The sequence below is a fragment of the Salvia hispanica genome, chromosome 2 (assembly GCF_023119035.1).
Source record: "Salvia hispanica cultivar TCC Black 2014 chromosome 2, UniMelb_Shisp_WGS_1.0, whole genome shotgun sequence".
NCBI classification, from domain to species: Eukaryota; Viridiplantae; Streptophyta; class Magnoliopsida; order Lamiales; family Lamiaceae; genus Salvia; species Salvia hispanica.
In genome coordinates this window covers 19,778,664-19,800,733 of record NC_062966.1, presented here as the reverse complement: position 1 = coordinate 19,800,733, position 22,070 = coordinate 19,778,664, and the positions used below count along the sequence as shown (strand labels likewise).

The 22,070-nt window shown below is 33.2% G+C and overlaps 2 protein-coding genes and 1 non-coding gene across 4 annotated transcripts; all 3 read left to right on the top strand.

Moving 5' to 3' along the window:
• The first annotated feature begins 12,960 nt into the window (after window positions 1–12,960).
• Window positions 12,961–13,976, top strand: LOC125208328 (protein BIG GRAIN 1-like E). Its single transcript, XM_048107912.1, has one exon. The coding sequence runs from the start codon at window positions 13,023–13,025 to the stop codon at window positions 13,752–13,754; it is 732 nt and encodes a 243-aa protein (XP_047963869.1). The 5' UTR covers window positions 12,961–13,022; the 3' UTR covers window positions 13,755–13,976.
• Window positions 13,977–15,189: 1,213 nt separating this feature from the next.
• On the top strand, window positions 15,190–15,261 carry TRNAD-GUC. Its single transcript has one exon. It is a non-coding gene; the product is annotated as a tRNA-Asp (tRNA).
• Window positions 15,262–15,549: 288 nt separating this feature from the next.
• On the top strand, window positions 15,550–21,943 carry LOC125204952. Of its 2 annotated transcripts, none has more exons than XM_048103724.1 (14): window positions 15,550–15,747; window positions 16,332–16,439; window positions 16,526–16,654; window positions 16,757–17,320; window positions 17,427–17,559; window positions 17,684–18,028; window positions 18,190–18,459; window positions 19,021–19,496; window positions 19,602–19,687; window positions 19,767–19,985; window positions 20,220–20,348; window positions 20,694–21,047; window positions 21,161–21,279; window positions 21,597–21,943. In XM_048103724.1, exons 1-14 carry the CDS (start codon window positions 15,643–15,645, stop codon window positions 21,686–21,688), a joined length of 3,129 nt encoding a protein of 1,042 aa, XP_047959681.1. In that variant the 5' UTR covers window positions 15,550–15,642; the 3' UTR covers window positions 21,689–21,943. The 2 variants fall into 2 exon arrangements, with proteins under 2 accessions (XP_047959681.1, XP_047959680.1); XM_048103723.1 differs by having other exon boundaries at window positions 17,681–18,028.
• Window positions 21,944–22,070: the final 127 nt, after the last annotated feature.

Here is a 22,070-nt window from a genome sequence, read left to right as displayed (position 1 = left end):
GATTAGCTAGTTGGAGAAAAACCATTCATTCACGCGTGCTAATTATGATATACGGTCGAGCAACTATAAAAGTGGATCATTATTATACTAAAAAATTTAAACTTGCATAGCCAAGCAAGCTAGTTCTTACTCTTCTATTAGTTCATAGCTCACGTTATATGATATACGGAGTAAATAAAATTGAATATCTACTTGCCCTATTCCCTGGCTGTGGTACTATAGGAATGAAATTCTTCTCTTTGCATATATACGGCTAAGAACAATAATTATTTGATCAAATTCAAAGTCAAACAATTTGAATAAAATCTACTATCATTTCTCATAAGGTCACGTTTTAGTTCTTAATTATATATTTATGGAGTGATATTTTATTAAAATTTATATCATTTTAATGTCACACAACGGTGAGTATATATTATTATCCACGTCCAAATTGTTTAAAAGATATGGCTAGCCACAATAGTAGTAATAGGCAGCTCAATAAGAGTAGCTAGGTAGGTAGACTGTACACATGCAAATGCATAATAATGAGATCACTTTCCTAGGTAGAAAAAACTGTACATACATAATAGTGGAGTAATATCATATGATTAATAAATACGCATCTTTTTTTTTTTTTTCTAATTTATAAACTTTATTTGCAGGTCGACCCATTCGATTCGAAAATAAATAAATAACCCATCAATTTGTATTCGTTAATATTTACCAACCGGTAACATTTTTCGATCCTTAGTTAGATAAGAATATGAATTATTTTCATCTTTAGAATTCAGATCATGAAAATTTATAACGAATTCAGCATAATGAGGTACAAAAAGTACCATTTTCGAATTCATACGTTTTCCTAGAGAATTAATTACAGTAGTACTTATTTCATGACGAATAATTATTTTTAGTTGAAGCGTTTCATTTTGAGCACTAACTCTTTCATGTACTCCATCCGTTCCTAATTCCTATGTAGTGGAGTAGAAGCGTGTCATAGTTAAAGTGGAGAGGAAGTAAAGGAAGAGAGAAAATAATAAAATGAAGAGTTTCTTTATATTATTCTCTCTCTTTTTTTTTCTCAACTTTAGTTATTTATTATTCTTTCAAAATGAGTGCTAAAAATGAAACGCCTCTATTACATAGGGATAGGGACGAGAAAGTATGTAGCATGATCAACTATATAAGAACCCATTTTATTTTTGTATACAATTTTTTGTTGCTATTTGATTTTTAGTCTGTTTCTATTGTTGGTTAATTTACATTTGTCATCTAAATTCTGTTACTAGGCATAGTTGACTACCCAGCTACTATAGTCTATAATTTAGGAGTTTAAATTGTCACTAGGTCATTTTATGTTTTCAACGAAATATTATGCGATTAATTCGCGAAGACATTGTTCAATTCAAATTTGAAAAATAGTATTCCCTCTGTATCATTAAAAATAAAATATTTGTTTTTCGTCACCTAATGTTATTTAATATTATTTCTTGAGTTAACAATAAGAGAATAATATAACATAGAAGAAAATATAAATATATAATTATTTTTATTTTAGAAAATATTTTATTTTTAATGGGACAATCCAAAAAAAATATTTATTTTTAATAGGATGGGAGAAGTATTAATTAGGTATATACAAGTAGGAGTAGCAAACTTTGACTAATGTGAAGTTTTAATGGTTAGCGTTGACAAATGAAATTAATACTTATAGCATAGTGTTGCAGTAGCTAAATTGTATAAGTAAAATTTATAGTGTAAAAGAGAATAATCTTGTTTAAGAACATAAAATAGAAAAGGAAATCCTTATAATATGAAGCGGTTACTTTTATTGGGCCATTATATAATGATCAAAACAGGTTCATTTGTCGACCCACTTATTACGTGTATTTTATTGGGCCGTTACAATGATTCACGCTCTTTCGCATATCCCTATTCGTAATGAATTTAAAGACTGAAGAAGCAGCAATCCTGATATTTAATTTCTTTTCAATAGCTTGACAAAAATAGCCCATCATTGTTACGGATAAGTATACAAAATAGTACTTGTATACATACAAATTAATGACTAAAACATGTTAAATATCATCATAAGATTATAAAACCATCAATAATTAATTAAGGAATTAAATCACATAATTATACAGATCTAACACAATAGCCAAAATTCTACTCCATATCATTAAAAAAATATACTCAACATTTCATAATGTTTTGGTCATAAATAAGCTAGAATTGAAGAGCTATCTCGATCTAATCCTCTCTACACGTGATTGTGTCGACAGTTTGATACTACTACCAAATAACCGGAACGAATCACTTCTTCATATAGTTCGAATAAAATGCCTACAATTTCTTAGTATTTTATTACTCCATATACTATTAGAGTGGATAATTGCCATCTAAATAATTCACATATTAATTTACCCTTTTTCTAGAACATTAATTTGGTAATTATATGACTAGTTGGGGATTTAATATCTTCAATTGCACATGTGTTTCGGTACTTTCACGAATAATGGAGGAAGATTATTTTACTTTTTTATTGCATGTAAAACTCTCCCACTATTGTAGGTGTAACTAAATTCACAATGCTATTCTACATTAATCTAATAAATTGGAGACTCATTTTTTCTGTCTCCCATTTGGCTACTTCTCACATATCACACGATACTTTTAGCAAACTAGGGGTCAAAATTAGTTTATTCATTATGAAGTTACTAAATTTAATCTTCATACTTTATTATACTCCCAATTTAATAAATTCTTCTTTTCTTTCTATAATAACGACCTACGCAATATTTCCAACATTTAACATCGATAGGAGGATTTAAGTCGTGAAAATATTGCTTATTCCTAATTCATTATCATTACTTTTGATCTCATAGTAATTAGTACTATATCGACGAACCTAGCTCCGTGATTTTCATATAATATGGAAATACTAGTAAATTCCGTTGTGATGGGCTCCACAACTATTGCATCGCCCCTATTCAACACACAACATTCATAACACTAAATTTGCATTAAAACAATCTTGTTCAATTGGAATATTGATAGTCATAATATATAGTACTCCGGTAAATATAACACAAGATACCGACACGGAAAATACAACATTAAAGAAATCAAAAAAAATACATTACTCAATTTCTGAATAAATTATAACCATCATTGGCCGCTGCCTCACCGCAGCCACAACCTGTCCCGGTCCCGGTACCCGGGTTGGCAAAAATCAAGGAACACCACCTCGCGGTGGTGCTCCGCCATGAGAGGCGCCTTCAATTTACTCCGACACACCGTGCAAGAAAAGTGGCCAGATTTTGGAACGATTCCAATAATTTTGGCTTATGATTCAAATTTTTGTATTCAGATGTTTTCAGAGATTGGGGTATATATATGCACTGAAATATTTTTAGGGTTTTATTTATTTCCTACTTAGTAGAATTAGAGCTGTAACGTACTTTTTTTAAGTCCACAAGTTTTGAATTCCTGTACCAGTTAAATATTTTATACTGTATATTATCTTGTCGCATCATATGCATTATTAGAATTTTTGGAAAAGTAGAACTCTAATTCTTAGTTTGTTACACATTAGATTACAGCATAGTTATAGCGAGAAAGTTGCTAGTGTAATTAGCAATTTAAACGGTTTAATGAAGTGGGCCGGGCTTATAATATGAAGAGGTTAATTTTATTGGGCCTCATTTATTGGGCCATTACAAATGTTTCGGCCCCTTTCGCTCTCCCTGCTCGCGATATTATTAAAGACTACATAAAAGGAGATTCTAATTATTCAATTTATTTTCAAAAGCTTGATAAAAGAGCCCCATCGCTGTTTTGGTTAGTATAAATCTTAGATATAATATCTTTAGAATCGGTCATTAACTACTTTACCAGTAGACAACACACAACTAATCACTATGTTTGTTTCTTAATCTGAATTCTGAACGTCAAAGTTGGAAATTTAAAGATTTGAGAACAATGGCTAAACTCTCCAAAGATTGATTTAAATTCAAATTTAGTTTAATAAAATTAACAACAAAACTAATTTAAGTTTAATCGGATTTAATTTAAGTTTTAGAAATATTATATATAGGGTTAAAATAATTGTTAACTAATTATCAGTCCCAAATTAAGGCCAATTCTTAGTCATTAGATTATGAGATCTAGTGGTTGAAATAATGCCACATTAATTATATTTTAAACTAAAAAAAATATTAAATAAACTCAAAGGATAATAATGTCAATTCTTATATATGATATATAGTTAAAATTAATCACTTTCTCTCCTCAAAATCATCTTAAAATTTTAAATTTACGTAACTCTCTCGATTTAAATTATTTTTTCGTAAAAAATATATCAAATTATAGGTAATTTCATAAGGATTCTAACAAGATCTCAATTGCATATGTTCCTATGATGATCGGTTGATGAAATTTTTTAGTTTTTATTTCAATTTTCTAATATGTTGAAAGGAGATTTTATATCAATAATTGCACCAAACAATCTCAATATAATGCATGTACAATATCAATGAAACTGTGTTGATAATTTCATGTGCTTGTGCTGAGATTCTCATGTCGCTGTGTTGATATTCGTAATATACTATATCGTGAAAATTATTATGCTATAACAGATTGACTATTTTACCCTTTTATTGATATTTTATCTACTATTTATTGAAATCCGTGAGTTTTAATCTCATCCACTCATTTTAAGATCTAATGGTGTAGGATTGGTCTTCGTTGTGGATTTGATACTAAATACATTTTAACGTGAGCCGTTATGTATTGGGGAGTGATCAATTGCTAACTAATTAGCAATCACAAATTAAGACTAAATCTTAGCCATTAGATTAGGAGATCCAGTGGTTGAAATAATGTCACATGGATTATATTTAAAATTAAAAAAATTATTAAATAAACTTAAAGGGTATTAATGTCGATTCTCTCTCGTCAAAATCATCTTAAAACTTTAAATTTATGTAACTCTGTCGATTTAAATCAGAGACAGGCTTCACACTTGCTTTTGCCTTGAGTGAAATGTCATGAAACTTTGAACCACAATGATCCTTGAATGCATAATAGTCTTAGAGGATTCGGCTTCCTTCAGAAGAAGCAAAAACATTCCTTTCAACGCCAAACTAAGCGGAACATATCTTCTGAATATAGATAAACATGTTAAAGTGCTATCATATACACATAAACACCTAAACATGTTATCACATACACATAAACACGAATTCGATAGAAGAAACAAAGTGAGGAATTGATGAACGAGAAAAGAACATAATAAGAAAAAGAAAAATTTAACATGCCAGCTAGATTACTTAAATACAAAATTGTCAACATAACTAACCGGTGAAATGAGCCACATAGGTTGGTCCGGTGAAATCAGCCACATAGGTAAGTCCGGTGAATTTCACCGGCCACATGTAGTTGACCTTCACAAAGACGTCCACTTAGAATCAACCACATAAGTTGATCCGGTTTATCAATAACAACTGGATCGAGCCAAATAGGTTGGTCCGATTAAATCAGCCACATAGGTTAGTTCGTTGAATTTCACTGGCCACCAGTGGCGGACACAGTAAGGGGAGAGGAAGGGCTTAAGCCCCTCCCAAGAACTTTTTTTGTGTTTTTTTCCACTTCAATTTTTTGAAAAAATTTCATAAATACTCTTAAGCCCTTCCCCAAATTAATATTATTGGAGGGTAAATCATTAGAATTAGAATGGTAGAAGGGGCTGAACTTTAGAATTAAAAAATTGCAGAGGTGAAATTACAGAGATAAAAATGGCTGCTTGTTTGAAGGAAGAAGAAGATGTCTTTTTTTTTAAAAAATAGAGGGAACATCTTTTTTGGTCCACGAACTTTACCAAAGTATCATTTTAGATCCGTGAACTTAGAAAATATCATTTCAGGTCCATCAACTATGGATTAATATCATTTGAAGTACTTTTTTACTATTTCCAAGTTTTTTTGGACAACCGGACCGGGTAGAACCGGAACCGGCCGAATAAGCAGGCCTAAGAGTTAAAATGTATGTGTTCAATTTTCAATTAGGGAGTGTAATAATTCTAAATTGATAATATAGCTTTTAATTTAGCACTATTCCATTAATCATTTGAATGTATATACAATGTACCAAAATTACAATTCATAAGGTATCAAATTTTTATTAATGGCTTCATCAATGATAGGTTATAGTAATAATTTATTAGTAATTGATATTAACTCTTAGGCCTGCTTATTCGGCCGGTTCCGGTTCTACCCGGTCCGGTTGACCAGGTACCCGGTTACAAATTTTCATGAATCTTGGAACCGGAACCGGAACCGGATCCGGCCGGATCCGGTTCGGAACCGGTCGGGTAAGAACCGGTCGGTTCCGGTTCCGAACCGGAACCGATTTATAGTTTTAATTTTGATTTATTTAAATAATTCAATATTTAGAAATATAACAATTAATGCCAAAAAATTTAAATAAACACACAAAAATACAAATCAAAATATTGAAAATCTAAAATAATACAATAGTAACTTTTAACATGGAGTACAAATATAGTTCTTGACCACTAATCACGTGATTTATGCCCAACTACGTCTCAAAAGTGGTATACAAAATAAACCTAGTCCACAAATTATGAAATTTCAATTCTTTAATATCTTTATTACATTATTATTTGTATTCACTCAGCAAAATACCTTCCAACAAATAAAACATTAAGAAGGAAAAATGAGTCATGAAATTGATTACTTCAATGATTGAGTATTTTGCCAACAAATAAAACATTAAGAAGGAAAAATGAGTCATGAAATTGATTACTTCAATGATTGAGATATTCACAAAACTAGTAGTGTTGTTATTTTTAATTTTCTATATGCTAGCCTATTTTCACCCAGTATATATATATAGTCTATGTGTATATAAGGCTTATAATTTAATATAATTTTAAAGTAGTAGTATTTGATTTTATCATATATTTCTAAACGATACAGATGTGCATCAAAATATACACTATATAGGTTAATCGAAAAAAATTAGATAAACTATACAATATGTTAGTAATTGAAAGCATATCAAACGAATTTATATTTGAAGCACATTCTTTTGATATATTTCTAACTCAATTGAATACACAAAATGAGGAGATATCAAATGAAAAATATGTACTCCATAGTTGTTGGCTAGGAAGTTAGGAATAGGATTACTTTTATTTAAGTAAAAATATTAAATTTTATTAAAACTAAAATTAAAAATCTGAAATTAATATATTATCCGGTTCCGGGTAAGAACCGGTCGATTCCGGGTAGAATCGGAACCGAAAAGTTTGAAAAATACTAGAACCGGTACCGGAACCGGAACCGGTTCTCCGGTTCCCGGTTCCTCAATTACCCGGTCGGTTTCGGTTCCGGTTCCGGGTACCCGAGAACCGGAGAACCGATTAAGCAGGCCTATTAACTCTATTGAATATATATCTTATAATCTTGTGTCTAACATAACATTTCATTATTTATTTGACACTATATTTACAGTAATTTACACAAAATTGATAAGTCTATCTATAATAATGTACATTTAATTTTTTATTTTCTTTAGGTAAATAGGCCGACTATTATTTGATTTGAGTTTGATGTTAGAATTGGAGTTTTTTTTCGTTCGATTTGGAGTTTAGTTCAAATTAGATCTATATATTGTCTCTCTTTTTTTACATTTACGACATAGTAATATTTTGATTGTTGCATTAGAATAATTTTGTGCATAAAATATTTATCATCTTTATAGTTGTATTTGTGATTTTTTTTAAAATATAGTAGTATTATTTTTTATTATATTATATTTATTTAGTAGTATATAAATAGGGTATAATGCAGCTCCTGCCAATAATTTTTTCTGCGTCCGCCACTGCCGGCCACATGTGGTTGACCTTCACAATCTTGAATAAGAGACATCCACTTAGAATCAACCACATAAGTTGACCCGATTTATCAACAACAAATGGATCGATGTGAATGAAGTTAAAGCTAATCCTGATGTGAAAAGTTAATGACTGCCTTGTGTTGGCTGGAGGTGGTGGAAGCCCTATGGTGATCGAAGGTGATGACAGCTTCATTGTGGATGAAGGTAATGACAACTGTGTTGACTGGAGATGATGGTTGTTTCATTGTGGATGAAGATGATGGCTACCATGTTGTTGCTGAAGGTGATTGAAGCTTGGTAGTCGGTGAAGGTGATGGTAGCTCTGTGGTGGATGGAGGTGATGGCAGCTCGGTGGTGGGTGAAGGTGTTATTGAAGTAGGTATTTTATTTGAAGAATCTAATTAAAATATCGACTAATTTTTCAATTAATATGAAGAAAAGTTTTTTACTTCAGTAAATTGAAGCTCTGAACTGTATTTAACTATCTGATTCAGAAAATTACAATTTTAGTTATTATGAAATTAAAATATGAATTATAATTTATTTTTATTGATTTTGAAAATAATTAGTTATAAATTTGAGTTGTAATTTATGTTATATGATTTGTATAAATTTGAAAATATATATTTATTGAACTTTTATTTATTTATTTATTTATTTATTATTATTATTATTATTATTATTATTATTATTATTATTTATTACTCTTCCTGTCACATTAAATATGAAACGTTTGCTTTTCGGCACATGATTTTATGTAGTGTTGTTTTGTGAGTTAATAAGGAGATAATAAAGTAAGAGAGATGAAAAAAGTAGAAATGATGTTATTTCCTTTTGGGAAATTGGTCTCTAAAACCATGAACTTTGCCTAAAATTTGGTATTTCCCATGAACTTTGAAATTGGTATATAATATCACGAACTTTGCATTTTGTTTGGTATTTCCCGAACTCACTCAAATAAGATATTTTCATCAAAATCTTATTTAACATAGGCAACCGTGATATGTTTTATAATATTTGAAACCACTTTTTAAGTTCATAACATGTAGCATAAAAAGTCACGTTGAAAACCACGATGATTTAATTGTGTCAAGTATGATAAAAGTCTCGTAAGTTAGTCAAATATAGTAATAAATATGCCGTGGGAAATACCAAACAAAATGCAAAGTTTGTGATATTATATACCAATTTCAAAGTTCATGGGAAATACCAAATTTTAGGCAAAGTTCATGGTTTTAGAGACCAATTTCCCTTTCCTTTTTATGAAAGGTTTCTTTTTTTTTGGTAAAGAAAGGTTTCTTTTTTAGTGGGACAATTTAAAAGGGAAAACTCTTTATTTTTAATGGGACGAAGGGATTATCGGAAGCGGTAAGAATCGGTTTTTCTTAGCTCAACAGTCCATTCTATGATGGTCTACCGTTGGCCAATATAATATTCCTCCTTTCTTATTTAAAGTTCAGCATCGGCTTATTCGAATTTCTGGTTCCATCACTGTATATGTATATATAACGTACGTTTATCTTTATTCTATTTATAAATGCAAATCATGATTTGCTCTCTTGTCTGCAAACATCGAATAGGATCCATAATTATCACCACATTGTATGTATAATTAAAGGGCTCTTCTGATCTTTTCTAATTATTCTTATTCTTTTTCAATCTTTATATTTTATATTTTGACAAGATCATTGTGAAGACACTTTCAATGTACGGTGTATGCTACGCCACGTCTTTGAGAACAATTATATTAGCTGGTATGTAGAATTTTGGAAGATTTCGACTTCATAATTTTCTGGATAATCCTATAATTCAAATCAGGATGTATACACATCGGCCTTCTTGGTGAATGGAGGCAAGACCATCTCCAACAAGAAAAAGTAAATAAAAGAGATATATCATCTATTTACCTTCTCAAAAAGTAAAATATACCATTTCAAAAAGTAACACATTCCAAAGGAAAAAGGTATATAAAAAGATAAACGATTTTTTAAAAATAAAATAATACTACAAAATGCATTAAAAAATATAAAGTGTAATACCTTCTCAAATACCTTCTCCCTTGGAGAATGATTTTTCATGAAAAGAAGGCAAATATGGTAGTTATAATATTTTACCTCTCCATTATACCTCTTCAAAATGGAAAAATGTATAATACCTTATCAAATACCTCTTCCCTTGGAGAATGATTTTTCATACAGAAAAGGTAAATATGGTAGTTATCCAACCTTACCTCTCCATTCCATCGGAGATGATGTAATGAATAAGTATTTATAGCATCAATTAAAAGGTACACCTCCTAAAGCACAAGGTATTGTCGTTGGTGGACATATTTTGGTTAATTTATGATATCTTACCATTAAGCATATATTACTAGCCTAGGCATGGCCCAGTTGTGCCCTATATGCAAGAGCAGATCAAAATCTCGATAAGGTGTTGGGATACTTCTTTTTTCTTTGGCTCACAATTGACATCAATCAACTTGTGACATAAAATTGGTCATGGACTTCAGCCTTTTTTCAAATGCATGGTTCACACTAAAAGAAAGCAACCAAACATGTTGTATCATGTATTTTAACTAGATTAGAAGTGCATAGAGACGAGAGAGTACAACAACAATAGCCAGGGTGGCAAGATCACGGGACAATGACACGTGTCAGGTGAACGGCCCACGGAAAAGGCATCCAAGTTCAACCATTCGGTTTGATTTAGTTTGGTATTTTCGTTTTTGAAATCGAAACTGGTTCGATTTTTAGTGTATTACTATTTTCAATTTCGAATTTCATTATTTGAATCCAAATTATATAACAAAATTAACATTTTTTTGGGTTTAAAGTTTAATAATATGCGTTGTCGAGTCCTAATCATGATCGCACTTAAGTTAGGATAAATTTAATAGGGTTACCCTAACCTAGGTAGGCTCTTGAAGAGGTGTTTGGCAATCATAATCTATATGTTGAGTATATGAGATAGGCATGATAATGACTTGATTAGGGCAAGGATTAGACATAAAATTTATCGAGCAAAAAGAAGTGGCTCGTGTGCATCGTTCGTTTCTAGGGTTTATGAGGGTTAGGTGAAAGTTAATATATCACGTGTATTGTAGCGATACATGATCATATCTTATTTTAGTTTGTCGTTTCTTTTTATTCTGTCTTGGTTGAGTACTTGAGTATATATTACCTGGATATTAGATGGTTTTGCATGTATGTCTAGACTCTAGTGTCAATTAGTTATCTATGACGATTGACGAAGTGGCGTGATTAACATTGAATTAATAGTAAATAATTAGTAACTGTAAAAAAAGTGGGTATATATTGACTGAATGCATATCGCCTAATATAAAAAAATCTACTATAAGTTTCATTTTAATTAAATCTTACCTTTGATAAAAGTATTTGAGAATTATGTTAATCGGTATAAACCCCTAAACAAAAAAAAAGGTAATAATGTCAATTTTCCGAAATTATGAATTAACACGCGGACGAGGTTGCTTTAAGTAGTAGTGGTAGTAGTAACATTTAATTAAAGTCGAATTTTGCTGTGTACTGTGTAGAGACAAAGGTTATGATGCAAATTAGCGTAAGTGTGTGAAATAAAATGGTTTTAGTAATAGTGATGAATGGGATGTCTTAGAAAATTAAAATAGTGATGAATAGAATATATGGTGTTGTTCTATGTTTTCCACAATGCACATGACTTAAGTAGCAATAATCATACAACTTTTTAAACATTACATTTGCAAGATAGATCATGTTTTATTATTCTGTTTTTTTTTTGCAATTAAAATTTCTAGTTAAGTTTAATTAATTTGGGCAAATTTTGTAGAAATTAATGTTAATGTTAAAAATCCGCAAGGTGATGTAGAAAATTAGGTAGATTTAAGTTGTGTAATAGTAATTTCACACTACAAAGACAATTAATCTAAATGATATTAAATTTAGAAACTATCATGGCTTGCACTACTACCAAAAAGTAAATTTTTTAATTAGCGAAGCATGTTAGGATTTGTGTCACGCTTTTAATAAATAAACAGAATTTTCTACAACATATTATGTGATAATTGCATTAATTACACTCGTGCCCGTAAAAATAAATACTAGTAATGATATAGAATGCCATCTGTTTTCACAAACAATATAAACACAAACACAATTAAAACTTGTACTAAAAAAATATTGTCAAATTGTGGACTACAGAAGTTCCAGAGGGAATGCAAGTAATGAAATCAAACTTTTAAATCTTGGAATAGCTTACTATATAGTTTCATTAATTGTTTATGCACTGCAACTGAGACATTTTGAATTTGATAGATGGAGTATTTAGAAAAGAAATTTACTTGAATTTTTTTTTATGAAATGGAAACTGCTGGAATATATTTAAAAATAGGCTTATCTCCTTATCTGATATATCCACAAACAAAGCAGATGGATGTATTCATTGTACAAATTAGCTAATTCCACTACCACTTAAATCTCAAAGCCCCACCAATTTTTTTAATAAAAGCCTTATTGTTAAAAATCAAGGTATCAAGATAATGAGCATCCAAAGAAACACATCTTCTTTGCTCCCCACAATCTTTTGATTTCAAAACATGTCTAAGGATAAAAAGTTTCATTCCTAAACTCAATACAATACTAATGTAATTACAATTAAGTAAGCTCTTCGAAAAAAAAAGAATATTTGTTTTATTGTACAATTTGTAATTTTGTATGGATGATAAAATGATTTTAAAACTTAGCATTGCAAACAAAATGGGAAAATTACATGTTACTCCTATAAAACAACATTCCTTATTTCAATATGTATGACAAAAATAAGGCCAAATTATAAATAAAAGCAAGCTTGAAAAAGGAAAAACGATAATCTCATAAAAGTATAAAGTGGACCTTATCTAGAAAATCATTTCGAAGTAAACCTTTTTCCACATATCTCCACAACCTTAATTCCCATAGTTTCGTACATTAATTAATACTAATGTCCTATATTTTCAAACATAAATATATTAATAATATACACATACTCACACATATAAATATAGTATCACTAACATGCTAAGTCCTTCACACCTAAAGAAAAAGAGGGAAAAAAATTAGGTTTGTTTTTAAACACCAAAAATCATGTCCGTTACGTCCAAAAATTCCTCCCACCGGCGGAAGGACTCCGGCGAGATCGTCGTTTTCGACGCGGCCCGTTACTTCGCCGGCATTGATGAGAACCCATGCTACCACAGCTTCTCTTCCTCCGCCGCCTCCCGAATGAGCCTAGACATGCCGGCGATCAACGCACACAATCTCCCGTCGATTTTGATGAGAGAGAAGAAGAAATGCAGGCAGCCGAGCTCCCCCGGCGGCCGGCTCGCCACGTTCCTGAATTCTCTCTTCAATCAGGCGAATTCGAAGAAGAAGAAGAAATCGAAGACGAGCGCCGCCGTCGACGACGATCACGATCGGAGAAGGAGCAGCATCAGCCATTTCAGAATCACGGAGAGTTATTGCGATTCGAAATCGGCGAATTCCGGCGACGCCAAAACACCGACGAAAACGTCGTACGCGGATTTGAAGGGCTTTTCCGATCGGCAGAAGGCGGCTTCTCAGCTAAAAATTGGGGAAATTGGGAACGGGCGGCTGAGATTCAACAACGGGAGCTTTAGAAACCCTACGGCGAAATGGACGGCTGATGATGAAGATGATCAAAGGAAATTTGATGATGGCGAAGATTCGGATTCGAGTTCGGATCTATTTGATTTGCCCAATTTGGATTTTTGCTCGACCGGTTTGCCCGTTTATGGGACTACGGATATGGATCGGATCCGAATCGGAGCTCCACTTTCCAGCGCTGCGGCAGTGTAAAGCTATTTACGCAACGCCTATTTTTTTTTATTGCATTTGCTATGTTGATTTTTTTTTGTTTATTTATTTGAATGTTGTATAGTACTGGCTTTCTAGATCGTGATTGGATATTTGGAATTGGAAATGATTTTTGTGAAAAAAATATCTCGCTAAGGATTTCGCTTTTTTACAACTTTTATCTTTTGTCAACCTTTTATCGTGTGTTAACTTTCAATCGTTTTCTTGGCTAGCTTTTGGAAGAAATGTGATCGAAGTGCTCATTTTGAATCATTTTGATGATATGATTGTGAATCATGAAATAGGATAAATCATCATTGCACCAAATTGGGAGTAATTTTGGCGAGATATATCCCAAATATGACTTTACGTAAGGCATTATTCTTCCTTTGACGTAATTAAAGGCAAATCAAGAAGAAAATTAAATGAGTTTCAGTTTTCAAATGTACGTAAATAAATATTGGTTGGTATACTAAACAGGTAAGCATAAAAGTAAAAAGAGAAGATAAGTAATGAAGACACTAACCTAACACATGGAAAAACTCCATTAAATTTGACTATTGATGTTGTCACGACCACTGGCGGACCTACATGCAATTGGGGAGGGGCTTTAGCCCCTAATGAATTCATTTTTTTTTACTTTTTTCTACTACAAAGTTATAAAATTTATTCATATTTTATACACATTGTTATATAAAAGCCCTATTAATAATCTAAATTACCTATAAATTTATTTTTAAGGTAAATATTGAAAATTTAGCCCCTACTCACGTTTATTTCTGCGTCTGCCACTGAATTCACGACCACATATATAGTATCATAACTCCACTCCATTTTTTTGGGATTGAGGTTTACTCCCCTTCTTTATTTGCTATCCATTCCTAGCAAATGATCATCCCACCTCTCCTTTTTTACACTAGCGACAATCTTCTTAATCATGTGCGTAAATAAATATTGGTTGGTATAATAAACAAGTAAAAAGAGAATTAAGATGAAAAATGAAGACCTAACCCAACACATGGAAAACTCTATTAAATTCAACTATTCAGTTCATAACTCCACTCCATTTATTTGGGGTTGAGGTTTACTCCCCTTCTTTGTCTGTTATCCATTCCTAACAATGATCATCAACCACCTCTCCTTTTTGACGCTAGCGACTATCTTCTTAATTATGTGCGACCCCACAAGTTCAGTTTCATATTCGTCATTGCGCGCACGCATACACATGCCTACAATATTCGAAAGACTTGAACTCTTTATAGTTTATAACATACTGGAATGGTTAGAAAATTATCTCTCTTTTGAAGATGTAATATGATATGATCGGAATTGGATGCATTTGTTGAAGGTGGGAAAACGTTGATTTATTTGATCTAATGTTGCCCATTAATTCCCTTTATATAATATAGAATAATATTCTGACCAATCTAACAACCAGGTCGTTGTAGTATAGTGGTAAGTATTCCCGCCTGTCACGCGGGTGACCCGGGTTCGATCCCCGGCAACGGCGTATATAATTTTTTCCAAATATTTTTGTTACGTATTTATCAAAAGATTAAATTTGTCATATTAACTCTTTTTTTCCAGATTAATGTTCAAATAAAACTTTTTGATTACCTGTTTTAATTTTTTGGTGAATGATGCTTCTGAAATCAGCTTTATATTTTTGTAAACGAAATTTATGGAATTTAGAAAAACAAATATAGGTTTGAAAAAGCAAATTAAAATAAGTTTATTGAGTTTGAAATATGGCGCGAGTACCAATTTATCAGCCGTGGTGGAACGAATCATTCCCGCCTTCTCTCTCTCACACGCACCACACACACAGAGACACTATCTAGCTCAAATTCTCAACACACAGGCACTTAGATCGACGATTTTGTTCGGATTAATGGGGAAAACAAGGAAGGATGATAAATCTGACGACATTGAAATAATATCAATCGGAAAGCTTTACAATGGTGCCTGGGATAAGAAGTATTGGAGTTCATCTAGGGTTTGATTTTATCTTTCTACTATTTATATCTTTGATTTTCTGCCGTTCTCTTGATTCCGATTTACTTATTACAAGGCATTTAGCTTCAATTTCAGTAGAAACGCATGTGATTTGTTGTCGCTATCCACTTCTGTTTTCACCCGACTTTGTGTTGGAATTCCATTTTTTATAGATTCACTAATTCAATTTCATCCATATTAGATCAAATTGTTTTGTTTTAGACTAGATTTGCTTTCAGAAATGAAGAGTACTATGGAGTATGTTTTATTTGTAATGTTGTTTGAGTGTTTAATTGATTGTGCCGAAATGCATGTGGTTTACATATGATATGTGGTGCAGCAAGAGAGGCAATTCATTTGGCAACTTGATGATGACCGTCTTTTATGTTATTTTCCTTTATACATTGAGTTCTAGTAACAAAGTAGTTGTTCTTTACTTGTGACTTGTGAGCACCACAATTTTTAAGGACCTTGTGTTAACCAAGTTATTTAGATGAGGAGTGTTGCAGCTGTCTACACTTATGCTTAGTGTTCGGTGTTGCAAATCTCTGACATTTGTATTTGATAGTTTGTCGCATTTTTCAGGGTAAAGACCGCTACCCTTATCCTGTTGGTTACAAATCGGTGAGGACTCAAAATGGGATCACCTACTCAATGGAAATTATTGAGGGTCTTAAAGGCCCATTGTTTAAGGTGAGTAGGCATAAAAATCTGGTGCAGTTTTACATCAGTGTATATGACCATGTGATAGTCTAATAAGATTGGATTTCATCATACAGATCAGTTCTACTGACGGCAAGTTGTGTTCTGGAGACACGCCAGAGATTGCATGGGAACGTTTTCAGAAGAAGGGTTCTTCAAAGGCGTTGCATGCAAGGAGATTTTCGTGTAAGATAGATGCAGTAGAGGTACATCTACTTAACTACTTTTCCTTTGCTTTTAAGTACTTCCTTCTTCTTGGGTGGATAGCCAACTCAATATGACTTTCCTCTGTTTTATGCAACATGCAGTTTTTTGGATTCAAAAACACATTTGTTCTGAGGTTACTGAGGGAATTGGCCACTAATGTTGGTGGGCCTGCTGAACAGAGTTTGACCATATCAAACTTTTCAGCTGGATCTCACGAGGCTAATTATCAGCTGCAAGGCGAACCATCAGCTCCTGATCCTGGACCTGATTCGCTGTCATGTTTGGTCATTTCACAGGCTAAAGGGAAGAAAAGCAGAAATGGTCGACGAAGACTTAATGGGACTCCTTTAGAACTACTTCAGAAGGAAGAAAACACTAAGAATGGTAGCTATTCAACCTCCAAGCAGAGAGATCAATCAAATAGTAGAAGCGCTGATCTTTCAACTTTTGCTGCTGCAAACGAGGTCCCTGGGGTTTGTTATACTCCAGGGTCGTTAAGGCCACAAAAATGTATACCTATTGCTGACGGAGGTGTAAAGTTGAATACTTTTGACAAATTTGATCATCTAAATATAGGGGAGTCCCTTTCTGAAGGAAAAAAACTAACTAGTTCTGTGAACCATATAGAAAGCAATATTGATAACCTGCACAAACAACAAGAATCTGTAAGTTTATTTATGATGTTAAAGTTAATATATTTTCTGTAGATTGAGGGGAAAATTTATGTGTAGCTAGATCATAAATCTAATTAGCTATGTATATTCATGATAGAGTGGTGGTGCCTCATGTACTGGGGTCCAAAATAACATAATACCAGAAGATAGGGATGGAGCAACTAATGTGCAGCATGACATACCGGTTGCCAGTGCTGATCTTTGCGTAGCTGACACTTTGGAATCTGGAGGTATTGTAGCTCTAATTTGTTTGGTTGCAGTTAAGCTATCTTACAAGCACTCACTGGCTAAAAGTGCTTTAGTTTCCTATTTTCCCCTAACTTTTGAGTTATGTCATACTTGTTTCTTTAGCAGATAGCTCTTCTGTTTCCTCCCAAAACAAAGATGTGTTTGAGCCCTCAACTAAGGAAGGTGCAATTTTCAATGTTGTTAAGAATCCTGAGGTTCTAGTGACTGACTCACTTCTGGAAGATGAAATAGTCAAAGCTTCTCCTTATAACACAAACTCAGAAGAGTGTGATGCTGAATCAGTTGGTGATGAAATAGCCAAGTCCATGATGGAAATTCTACTTCCTAGAGCAGTTCCTTTACTTAAAACATTCTCTAGAAAGAAAAAGAAAAGTAAAATATCTCTGAATACTCAAAGATCTCATGAAAACAATGACATGCCCAGCCCTACCATGAATGATTCAACTACTGGTAAGGTGTTAAGCTATCACTTAACGAATCAGACAATTGTTTATTTTTTATTTTTAACCGAGGCACTTGCCTTGCTGCTTTCTTTGTGGGTTCCTCAGGATTTGTTATAAACCCAATATAATCAGTCCTGAATTTATAATTTTATTTTACAAACTTTCCAGTGAAAGGGCTAGTTGAGCATTCAGCTATGCAGAGGAAGAATGAAAAGGCATGTATCCCCTGTGCTGTTCGTGATTCAGCTGTCTGCACCTCTGTCAACTTATACCCTGTGGTGCCTGATAGTTTTGATAATTATAGTACTCAAGAGTTGCTTCTTCATGCTGATACTGTCCAATCTGGGCGATTTTCACATGATCTATACTCTCCCGCACAGATGACAATCAATGGTGAAATGTGTGGCCTCCCTTGTCATAGTGGAATTAGCAAGCCTGGTATATCTTTTCATTGTTACCTTTTTAAGAGGCCTAAAATTGGTAATGGTTTCGAATCAAAATTTTCTATTGGTGTTGGCAAAATTCTGTTTGGAATATGGACTAGTTAAGGGCATTTGGTTTGCGTATTGTGCTTGAGACTCATTTTCAATTAATGAGATCATAAAACAGTTTCTGAAGTATTATCGATTATACATAGCATTGTACTAAAGGTCAGCATATAGAACAGTTGAAGTTTATATTAACCAAAAACCTAAAGAATTAATCTTTGAATTTCATTGCTTGAAGCTTCAGCTGCTCTCATCCACAGTAGTCTTTGTTTACTGTTAAGTATGCTGGGTTCTTTTACCTTGCTTATCAGCTTCCCCTATGCTTGTCCTGTTTAATTCTAATTATCACTGGTGAACCTAAATTTTGGGCTCAAATTCCCTGAGTTTGAAACTTAGAGCTTTGTACCTATATAACTGAGGATTCTGAAGCAGTGTAGCATGTCAAGAGATGTAAAAAGGTCCTGTTTAACTAATACAGTCATTGATAAAGTGACATGGAATGCATAAACAGATACTGGGAAGGCTGATCTTACATCAAAGGCTGTAGCAGATGCTGTCTCTGGCGAAGTTACTGCCAACTCAAAGCAAGCCAGATTTGACAACTCATCCATTGATAACATGATACCAACTACAGATTGTGAGAATGCACCCTCAAATCTACAATTACCAACTACAAGTTCCTACACTCTGACAGGAAACGTCAAAATGAGTTATGATTCAAGGTCAAACATCCAGCACAAACTGAAGTCACAGGGTGATCTTGGGCTTTTTTCATGCTACATTCACCCTATGCCGATTTCAATGGTGCAGCTGATTGTCAAAGAGAATGAGATTTTCACATGTGTTAAATGTGGATACACAGAGCACAAGGATGATATCCTCTTTGTTTACAAAACCTCAAAGAGAGGAGAAAATATGGGGAGTCCTTCATTAGTTGGTCATGTGCCAATATCCTCACAAATTTCCAAAGATACAATTGGCAGAGATGTAAGATGAATGATGATATCATTTTTCCTTGTTCCTCTCTTTTCCTGATGTTATTACTTTGACTTGCTCATTTCAGAATATTTAATTTATGACTTTTTTCTACAGATTGCCTCTGAGAGATCTTTATTGCAACTAACTCCAGATGGTGAATCGCTTGTTTTACTAAACAGCATTAAAATCCCTCACTGCAGGTAATGGTTCCACATATGTCCCATTCTGTACACAAATGCCTACATTATTCTTAAAGTAACTTTGTGCTTTTGCTTATAGGGATGGTAAATTGGAGTGTTTGTGCTCTGCTTGTACTTCAGATGGCTTTGAGAAGAATGCAGTTAAAATTGTGAAATTAAACAGTGGATATGCCTCACTAGTGACAAGACTGAAAACAGCTCAAGGTGTTTGTAGTTTATTAGTTTGTGAACCTAATTTCCTTCTGGCAGCCGAGGAGGATGGGAAGCTAAAGCTGTGGAACATGAACTCCGCATGGAGGTGATTCAATGCATTTCCTTTTTGTAAAAATCACATCAAGCTCAAGCTATGGAAACTGAGTAGTGTTCACAGTTGATAATTTTTATGGCATGGTTCTCATGACTTTGGTTGAATGCATTGACTTTAGTAGGGCACCGTTAAAATGCTTAATTATGTCTCAATGATTTTGATGTTTATTTTTCATATCTGGATAATCCGTATTTCCTTGTAACTCTCGTGCTTCCTAATATGTAGTGGACAGAAAGAAGATTGGAATTTGCCTACATTTGACTGCATGTTTCCTTGTATAGTGGAGATGAATAAAGTTCCAAAGTCTGCTGCTTTGATCATTGGCCACAATGGATTCGGGACATTTGGCATATGGTCTGTTTCCTTTTCCTTTTTAGAAATATATCATACTGTCAGTTATTTCAACTATGTGCCATCTATCTATTGTAGTTGGTTTTGCAATCCAATATTTATGCTTACTCACTTGAAAGCCTTGCATAAATTATGTCCATTGCTCAGTATGTATATTTTCTTCGGTGATAACTAAGAATTGAGCTCTGCTCAGGCACTGAGATTCTTAAGTACTCTATTTCAGTAATGGGGCTTTGCAGCATGGAAAATTTTTTCCCTCGGAAATATTCTGATTAAACATGGATACATTGGTCTCTTTTGCTTTTCACCAATATTCTGGTAAAAGAACAGTTTCTGCATCATGCACAGGGACATCAACAAGCGCATCCTTGTGTCAAGGTTCTCTTGTGCAGACATGTCAGTTATGGAGTTTATCCCTGTCAGTATCTTCAGATGGCAAAGAAAAGGAGAGTATAAGACAGAGGCATTGGTAGCTGAAATCATGGATGCCACAAAAATGTGGTCTTTCGGATGTAGTGATAATCATCTCTTTTCAGCAGAGGATAAAGATGTTGCTGCTTGGCTTCTGATTTCAACCGCCTCTGACCTTGATGATGAATCTTATCATTCATGTGAGCAAGAAAAAGAAAACGCACGCAGATGTTGGAGGCTTGCTTTGTTGGTCAACAATATGGTGATCACTGGAAGCGTATTGGATGAAGGGTATATTTATTCTCTGAACTTTAAATATGAAAAATCAGTCAATCTAGGAAGTTCATTGCCTCCCATCCAAATCAACGATGTCTTCTCCTAATTGGTAGAAATTCTCCCTGCAGAACTACTGCTGCTACTGCCACATCTGCTGGTCATGGAATTATCGCGACACGCGATGGTCAAGTTTACACGTTGGAGTTATCCACAGGGAAGAAGTTAGGAAACCTACAAACCTTCAAAGGTAACTTTTTCAGTCTATCTGGCATTCCAGCAGAAAGGCTTTTGGTCAACGTGAAGATGTTTAGTTTGTTGATTTAGACAAAATTAAAAGAGATGTTTAACTTGATGATTTTGCAAGTTATGCTATTTGAATTTTTGTCAATTGACTAATATTTTTTTATCTTTGATCATCCTCATTCATTCCTGCAATCCCTTCCAGTTTTAATTTTATAGTCGAAAAATCCTTGATCACTGCTTCTCCCTCCCCAGAATTCCCAGTCCATCAAAATCTTGTGGAGGAGCATCTGATTGAGGTCTGTATATGTATTGTTCTTTCAGGTAGCAGAGTTTCATGCATTACAACTGACACTTCGAACTTGGGAGCTTTGGCCATCGCTAGCGAAGACCAGCTGCTGGTCTATCTACCATGATGAAGAAGTCTTGCAATATTTATAGACATTGCAAGATTTATAGGCAGTCCAAATATCAATGGGACTATATTGTAGTACTAAGTCTTGATCATCTGACTTAGCTGAAGAGTCTGATTCAATAAAGTGTCAACATGCATAAACATATATGTACATATCAGTGTAATGATATCCTATATTCAGTTTTCTTTGGATGTCAAAGTAAAAGACAATTCAGTCTATTCAAAGTCAGTCATGGTATAATTATACCAATTTCAATTTTGATGCTCGCATATTTGTTTTTCAAATTATGTTGAAAGTGAAAATAACAGTAGCAGTAATAAAATAGGCCAAAGGTAATTCACCGAGTTCAGCTTTGTACATTCTACACTACTGACAAGACTAG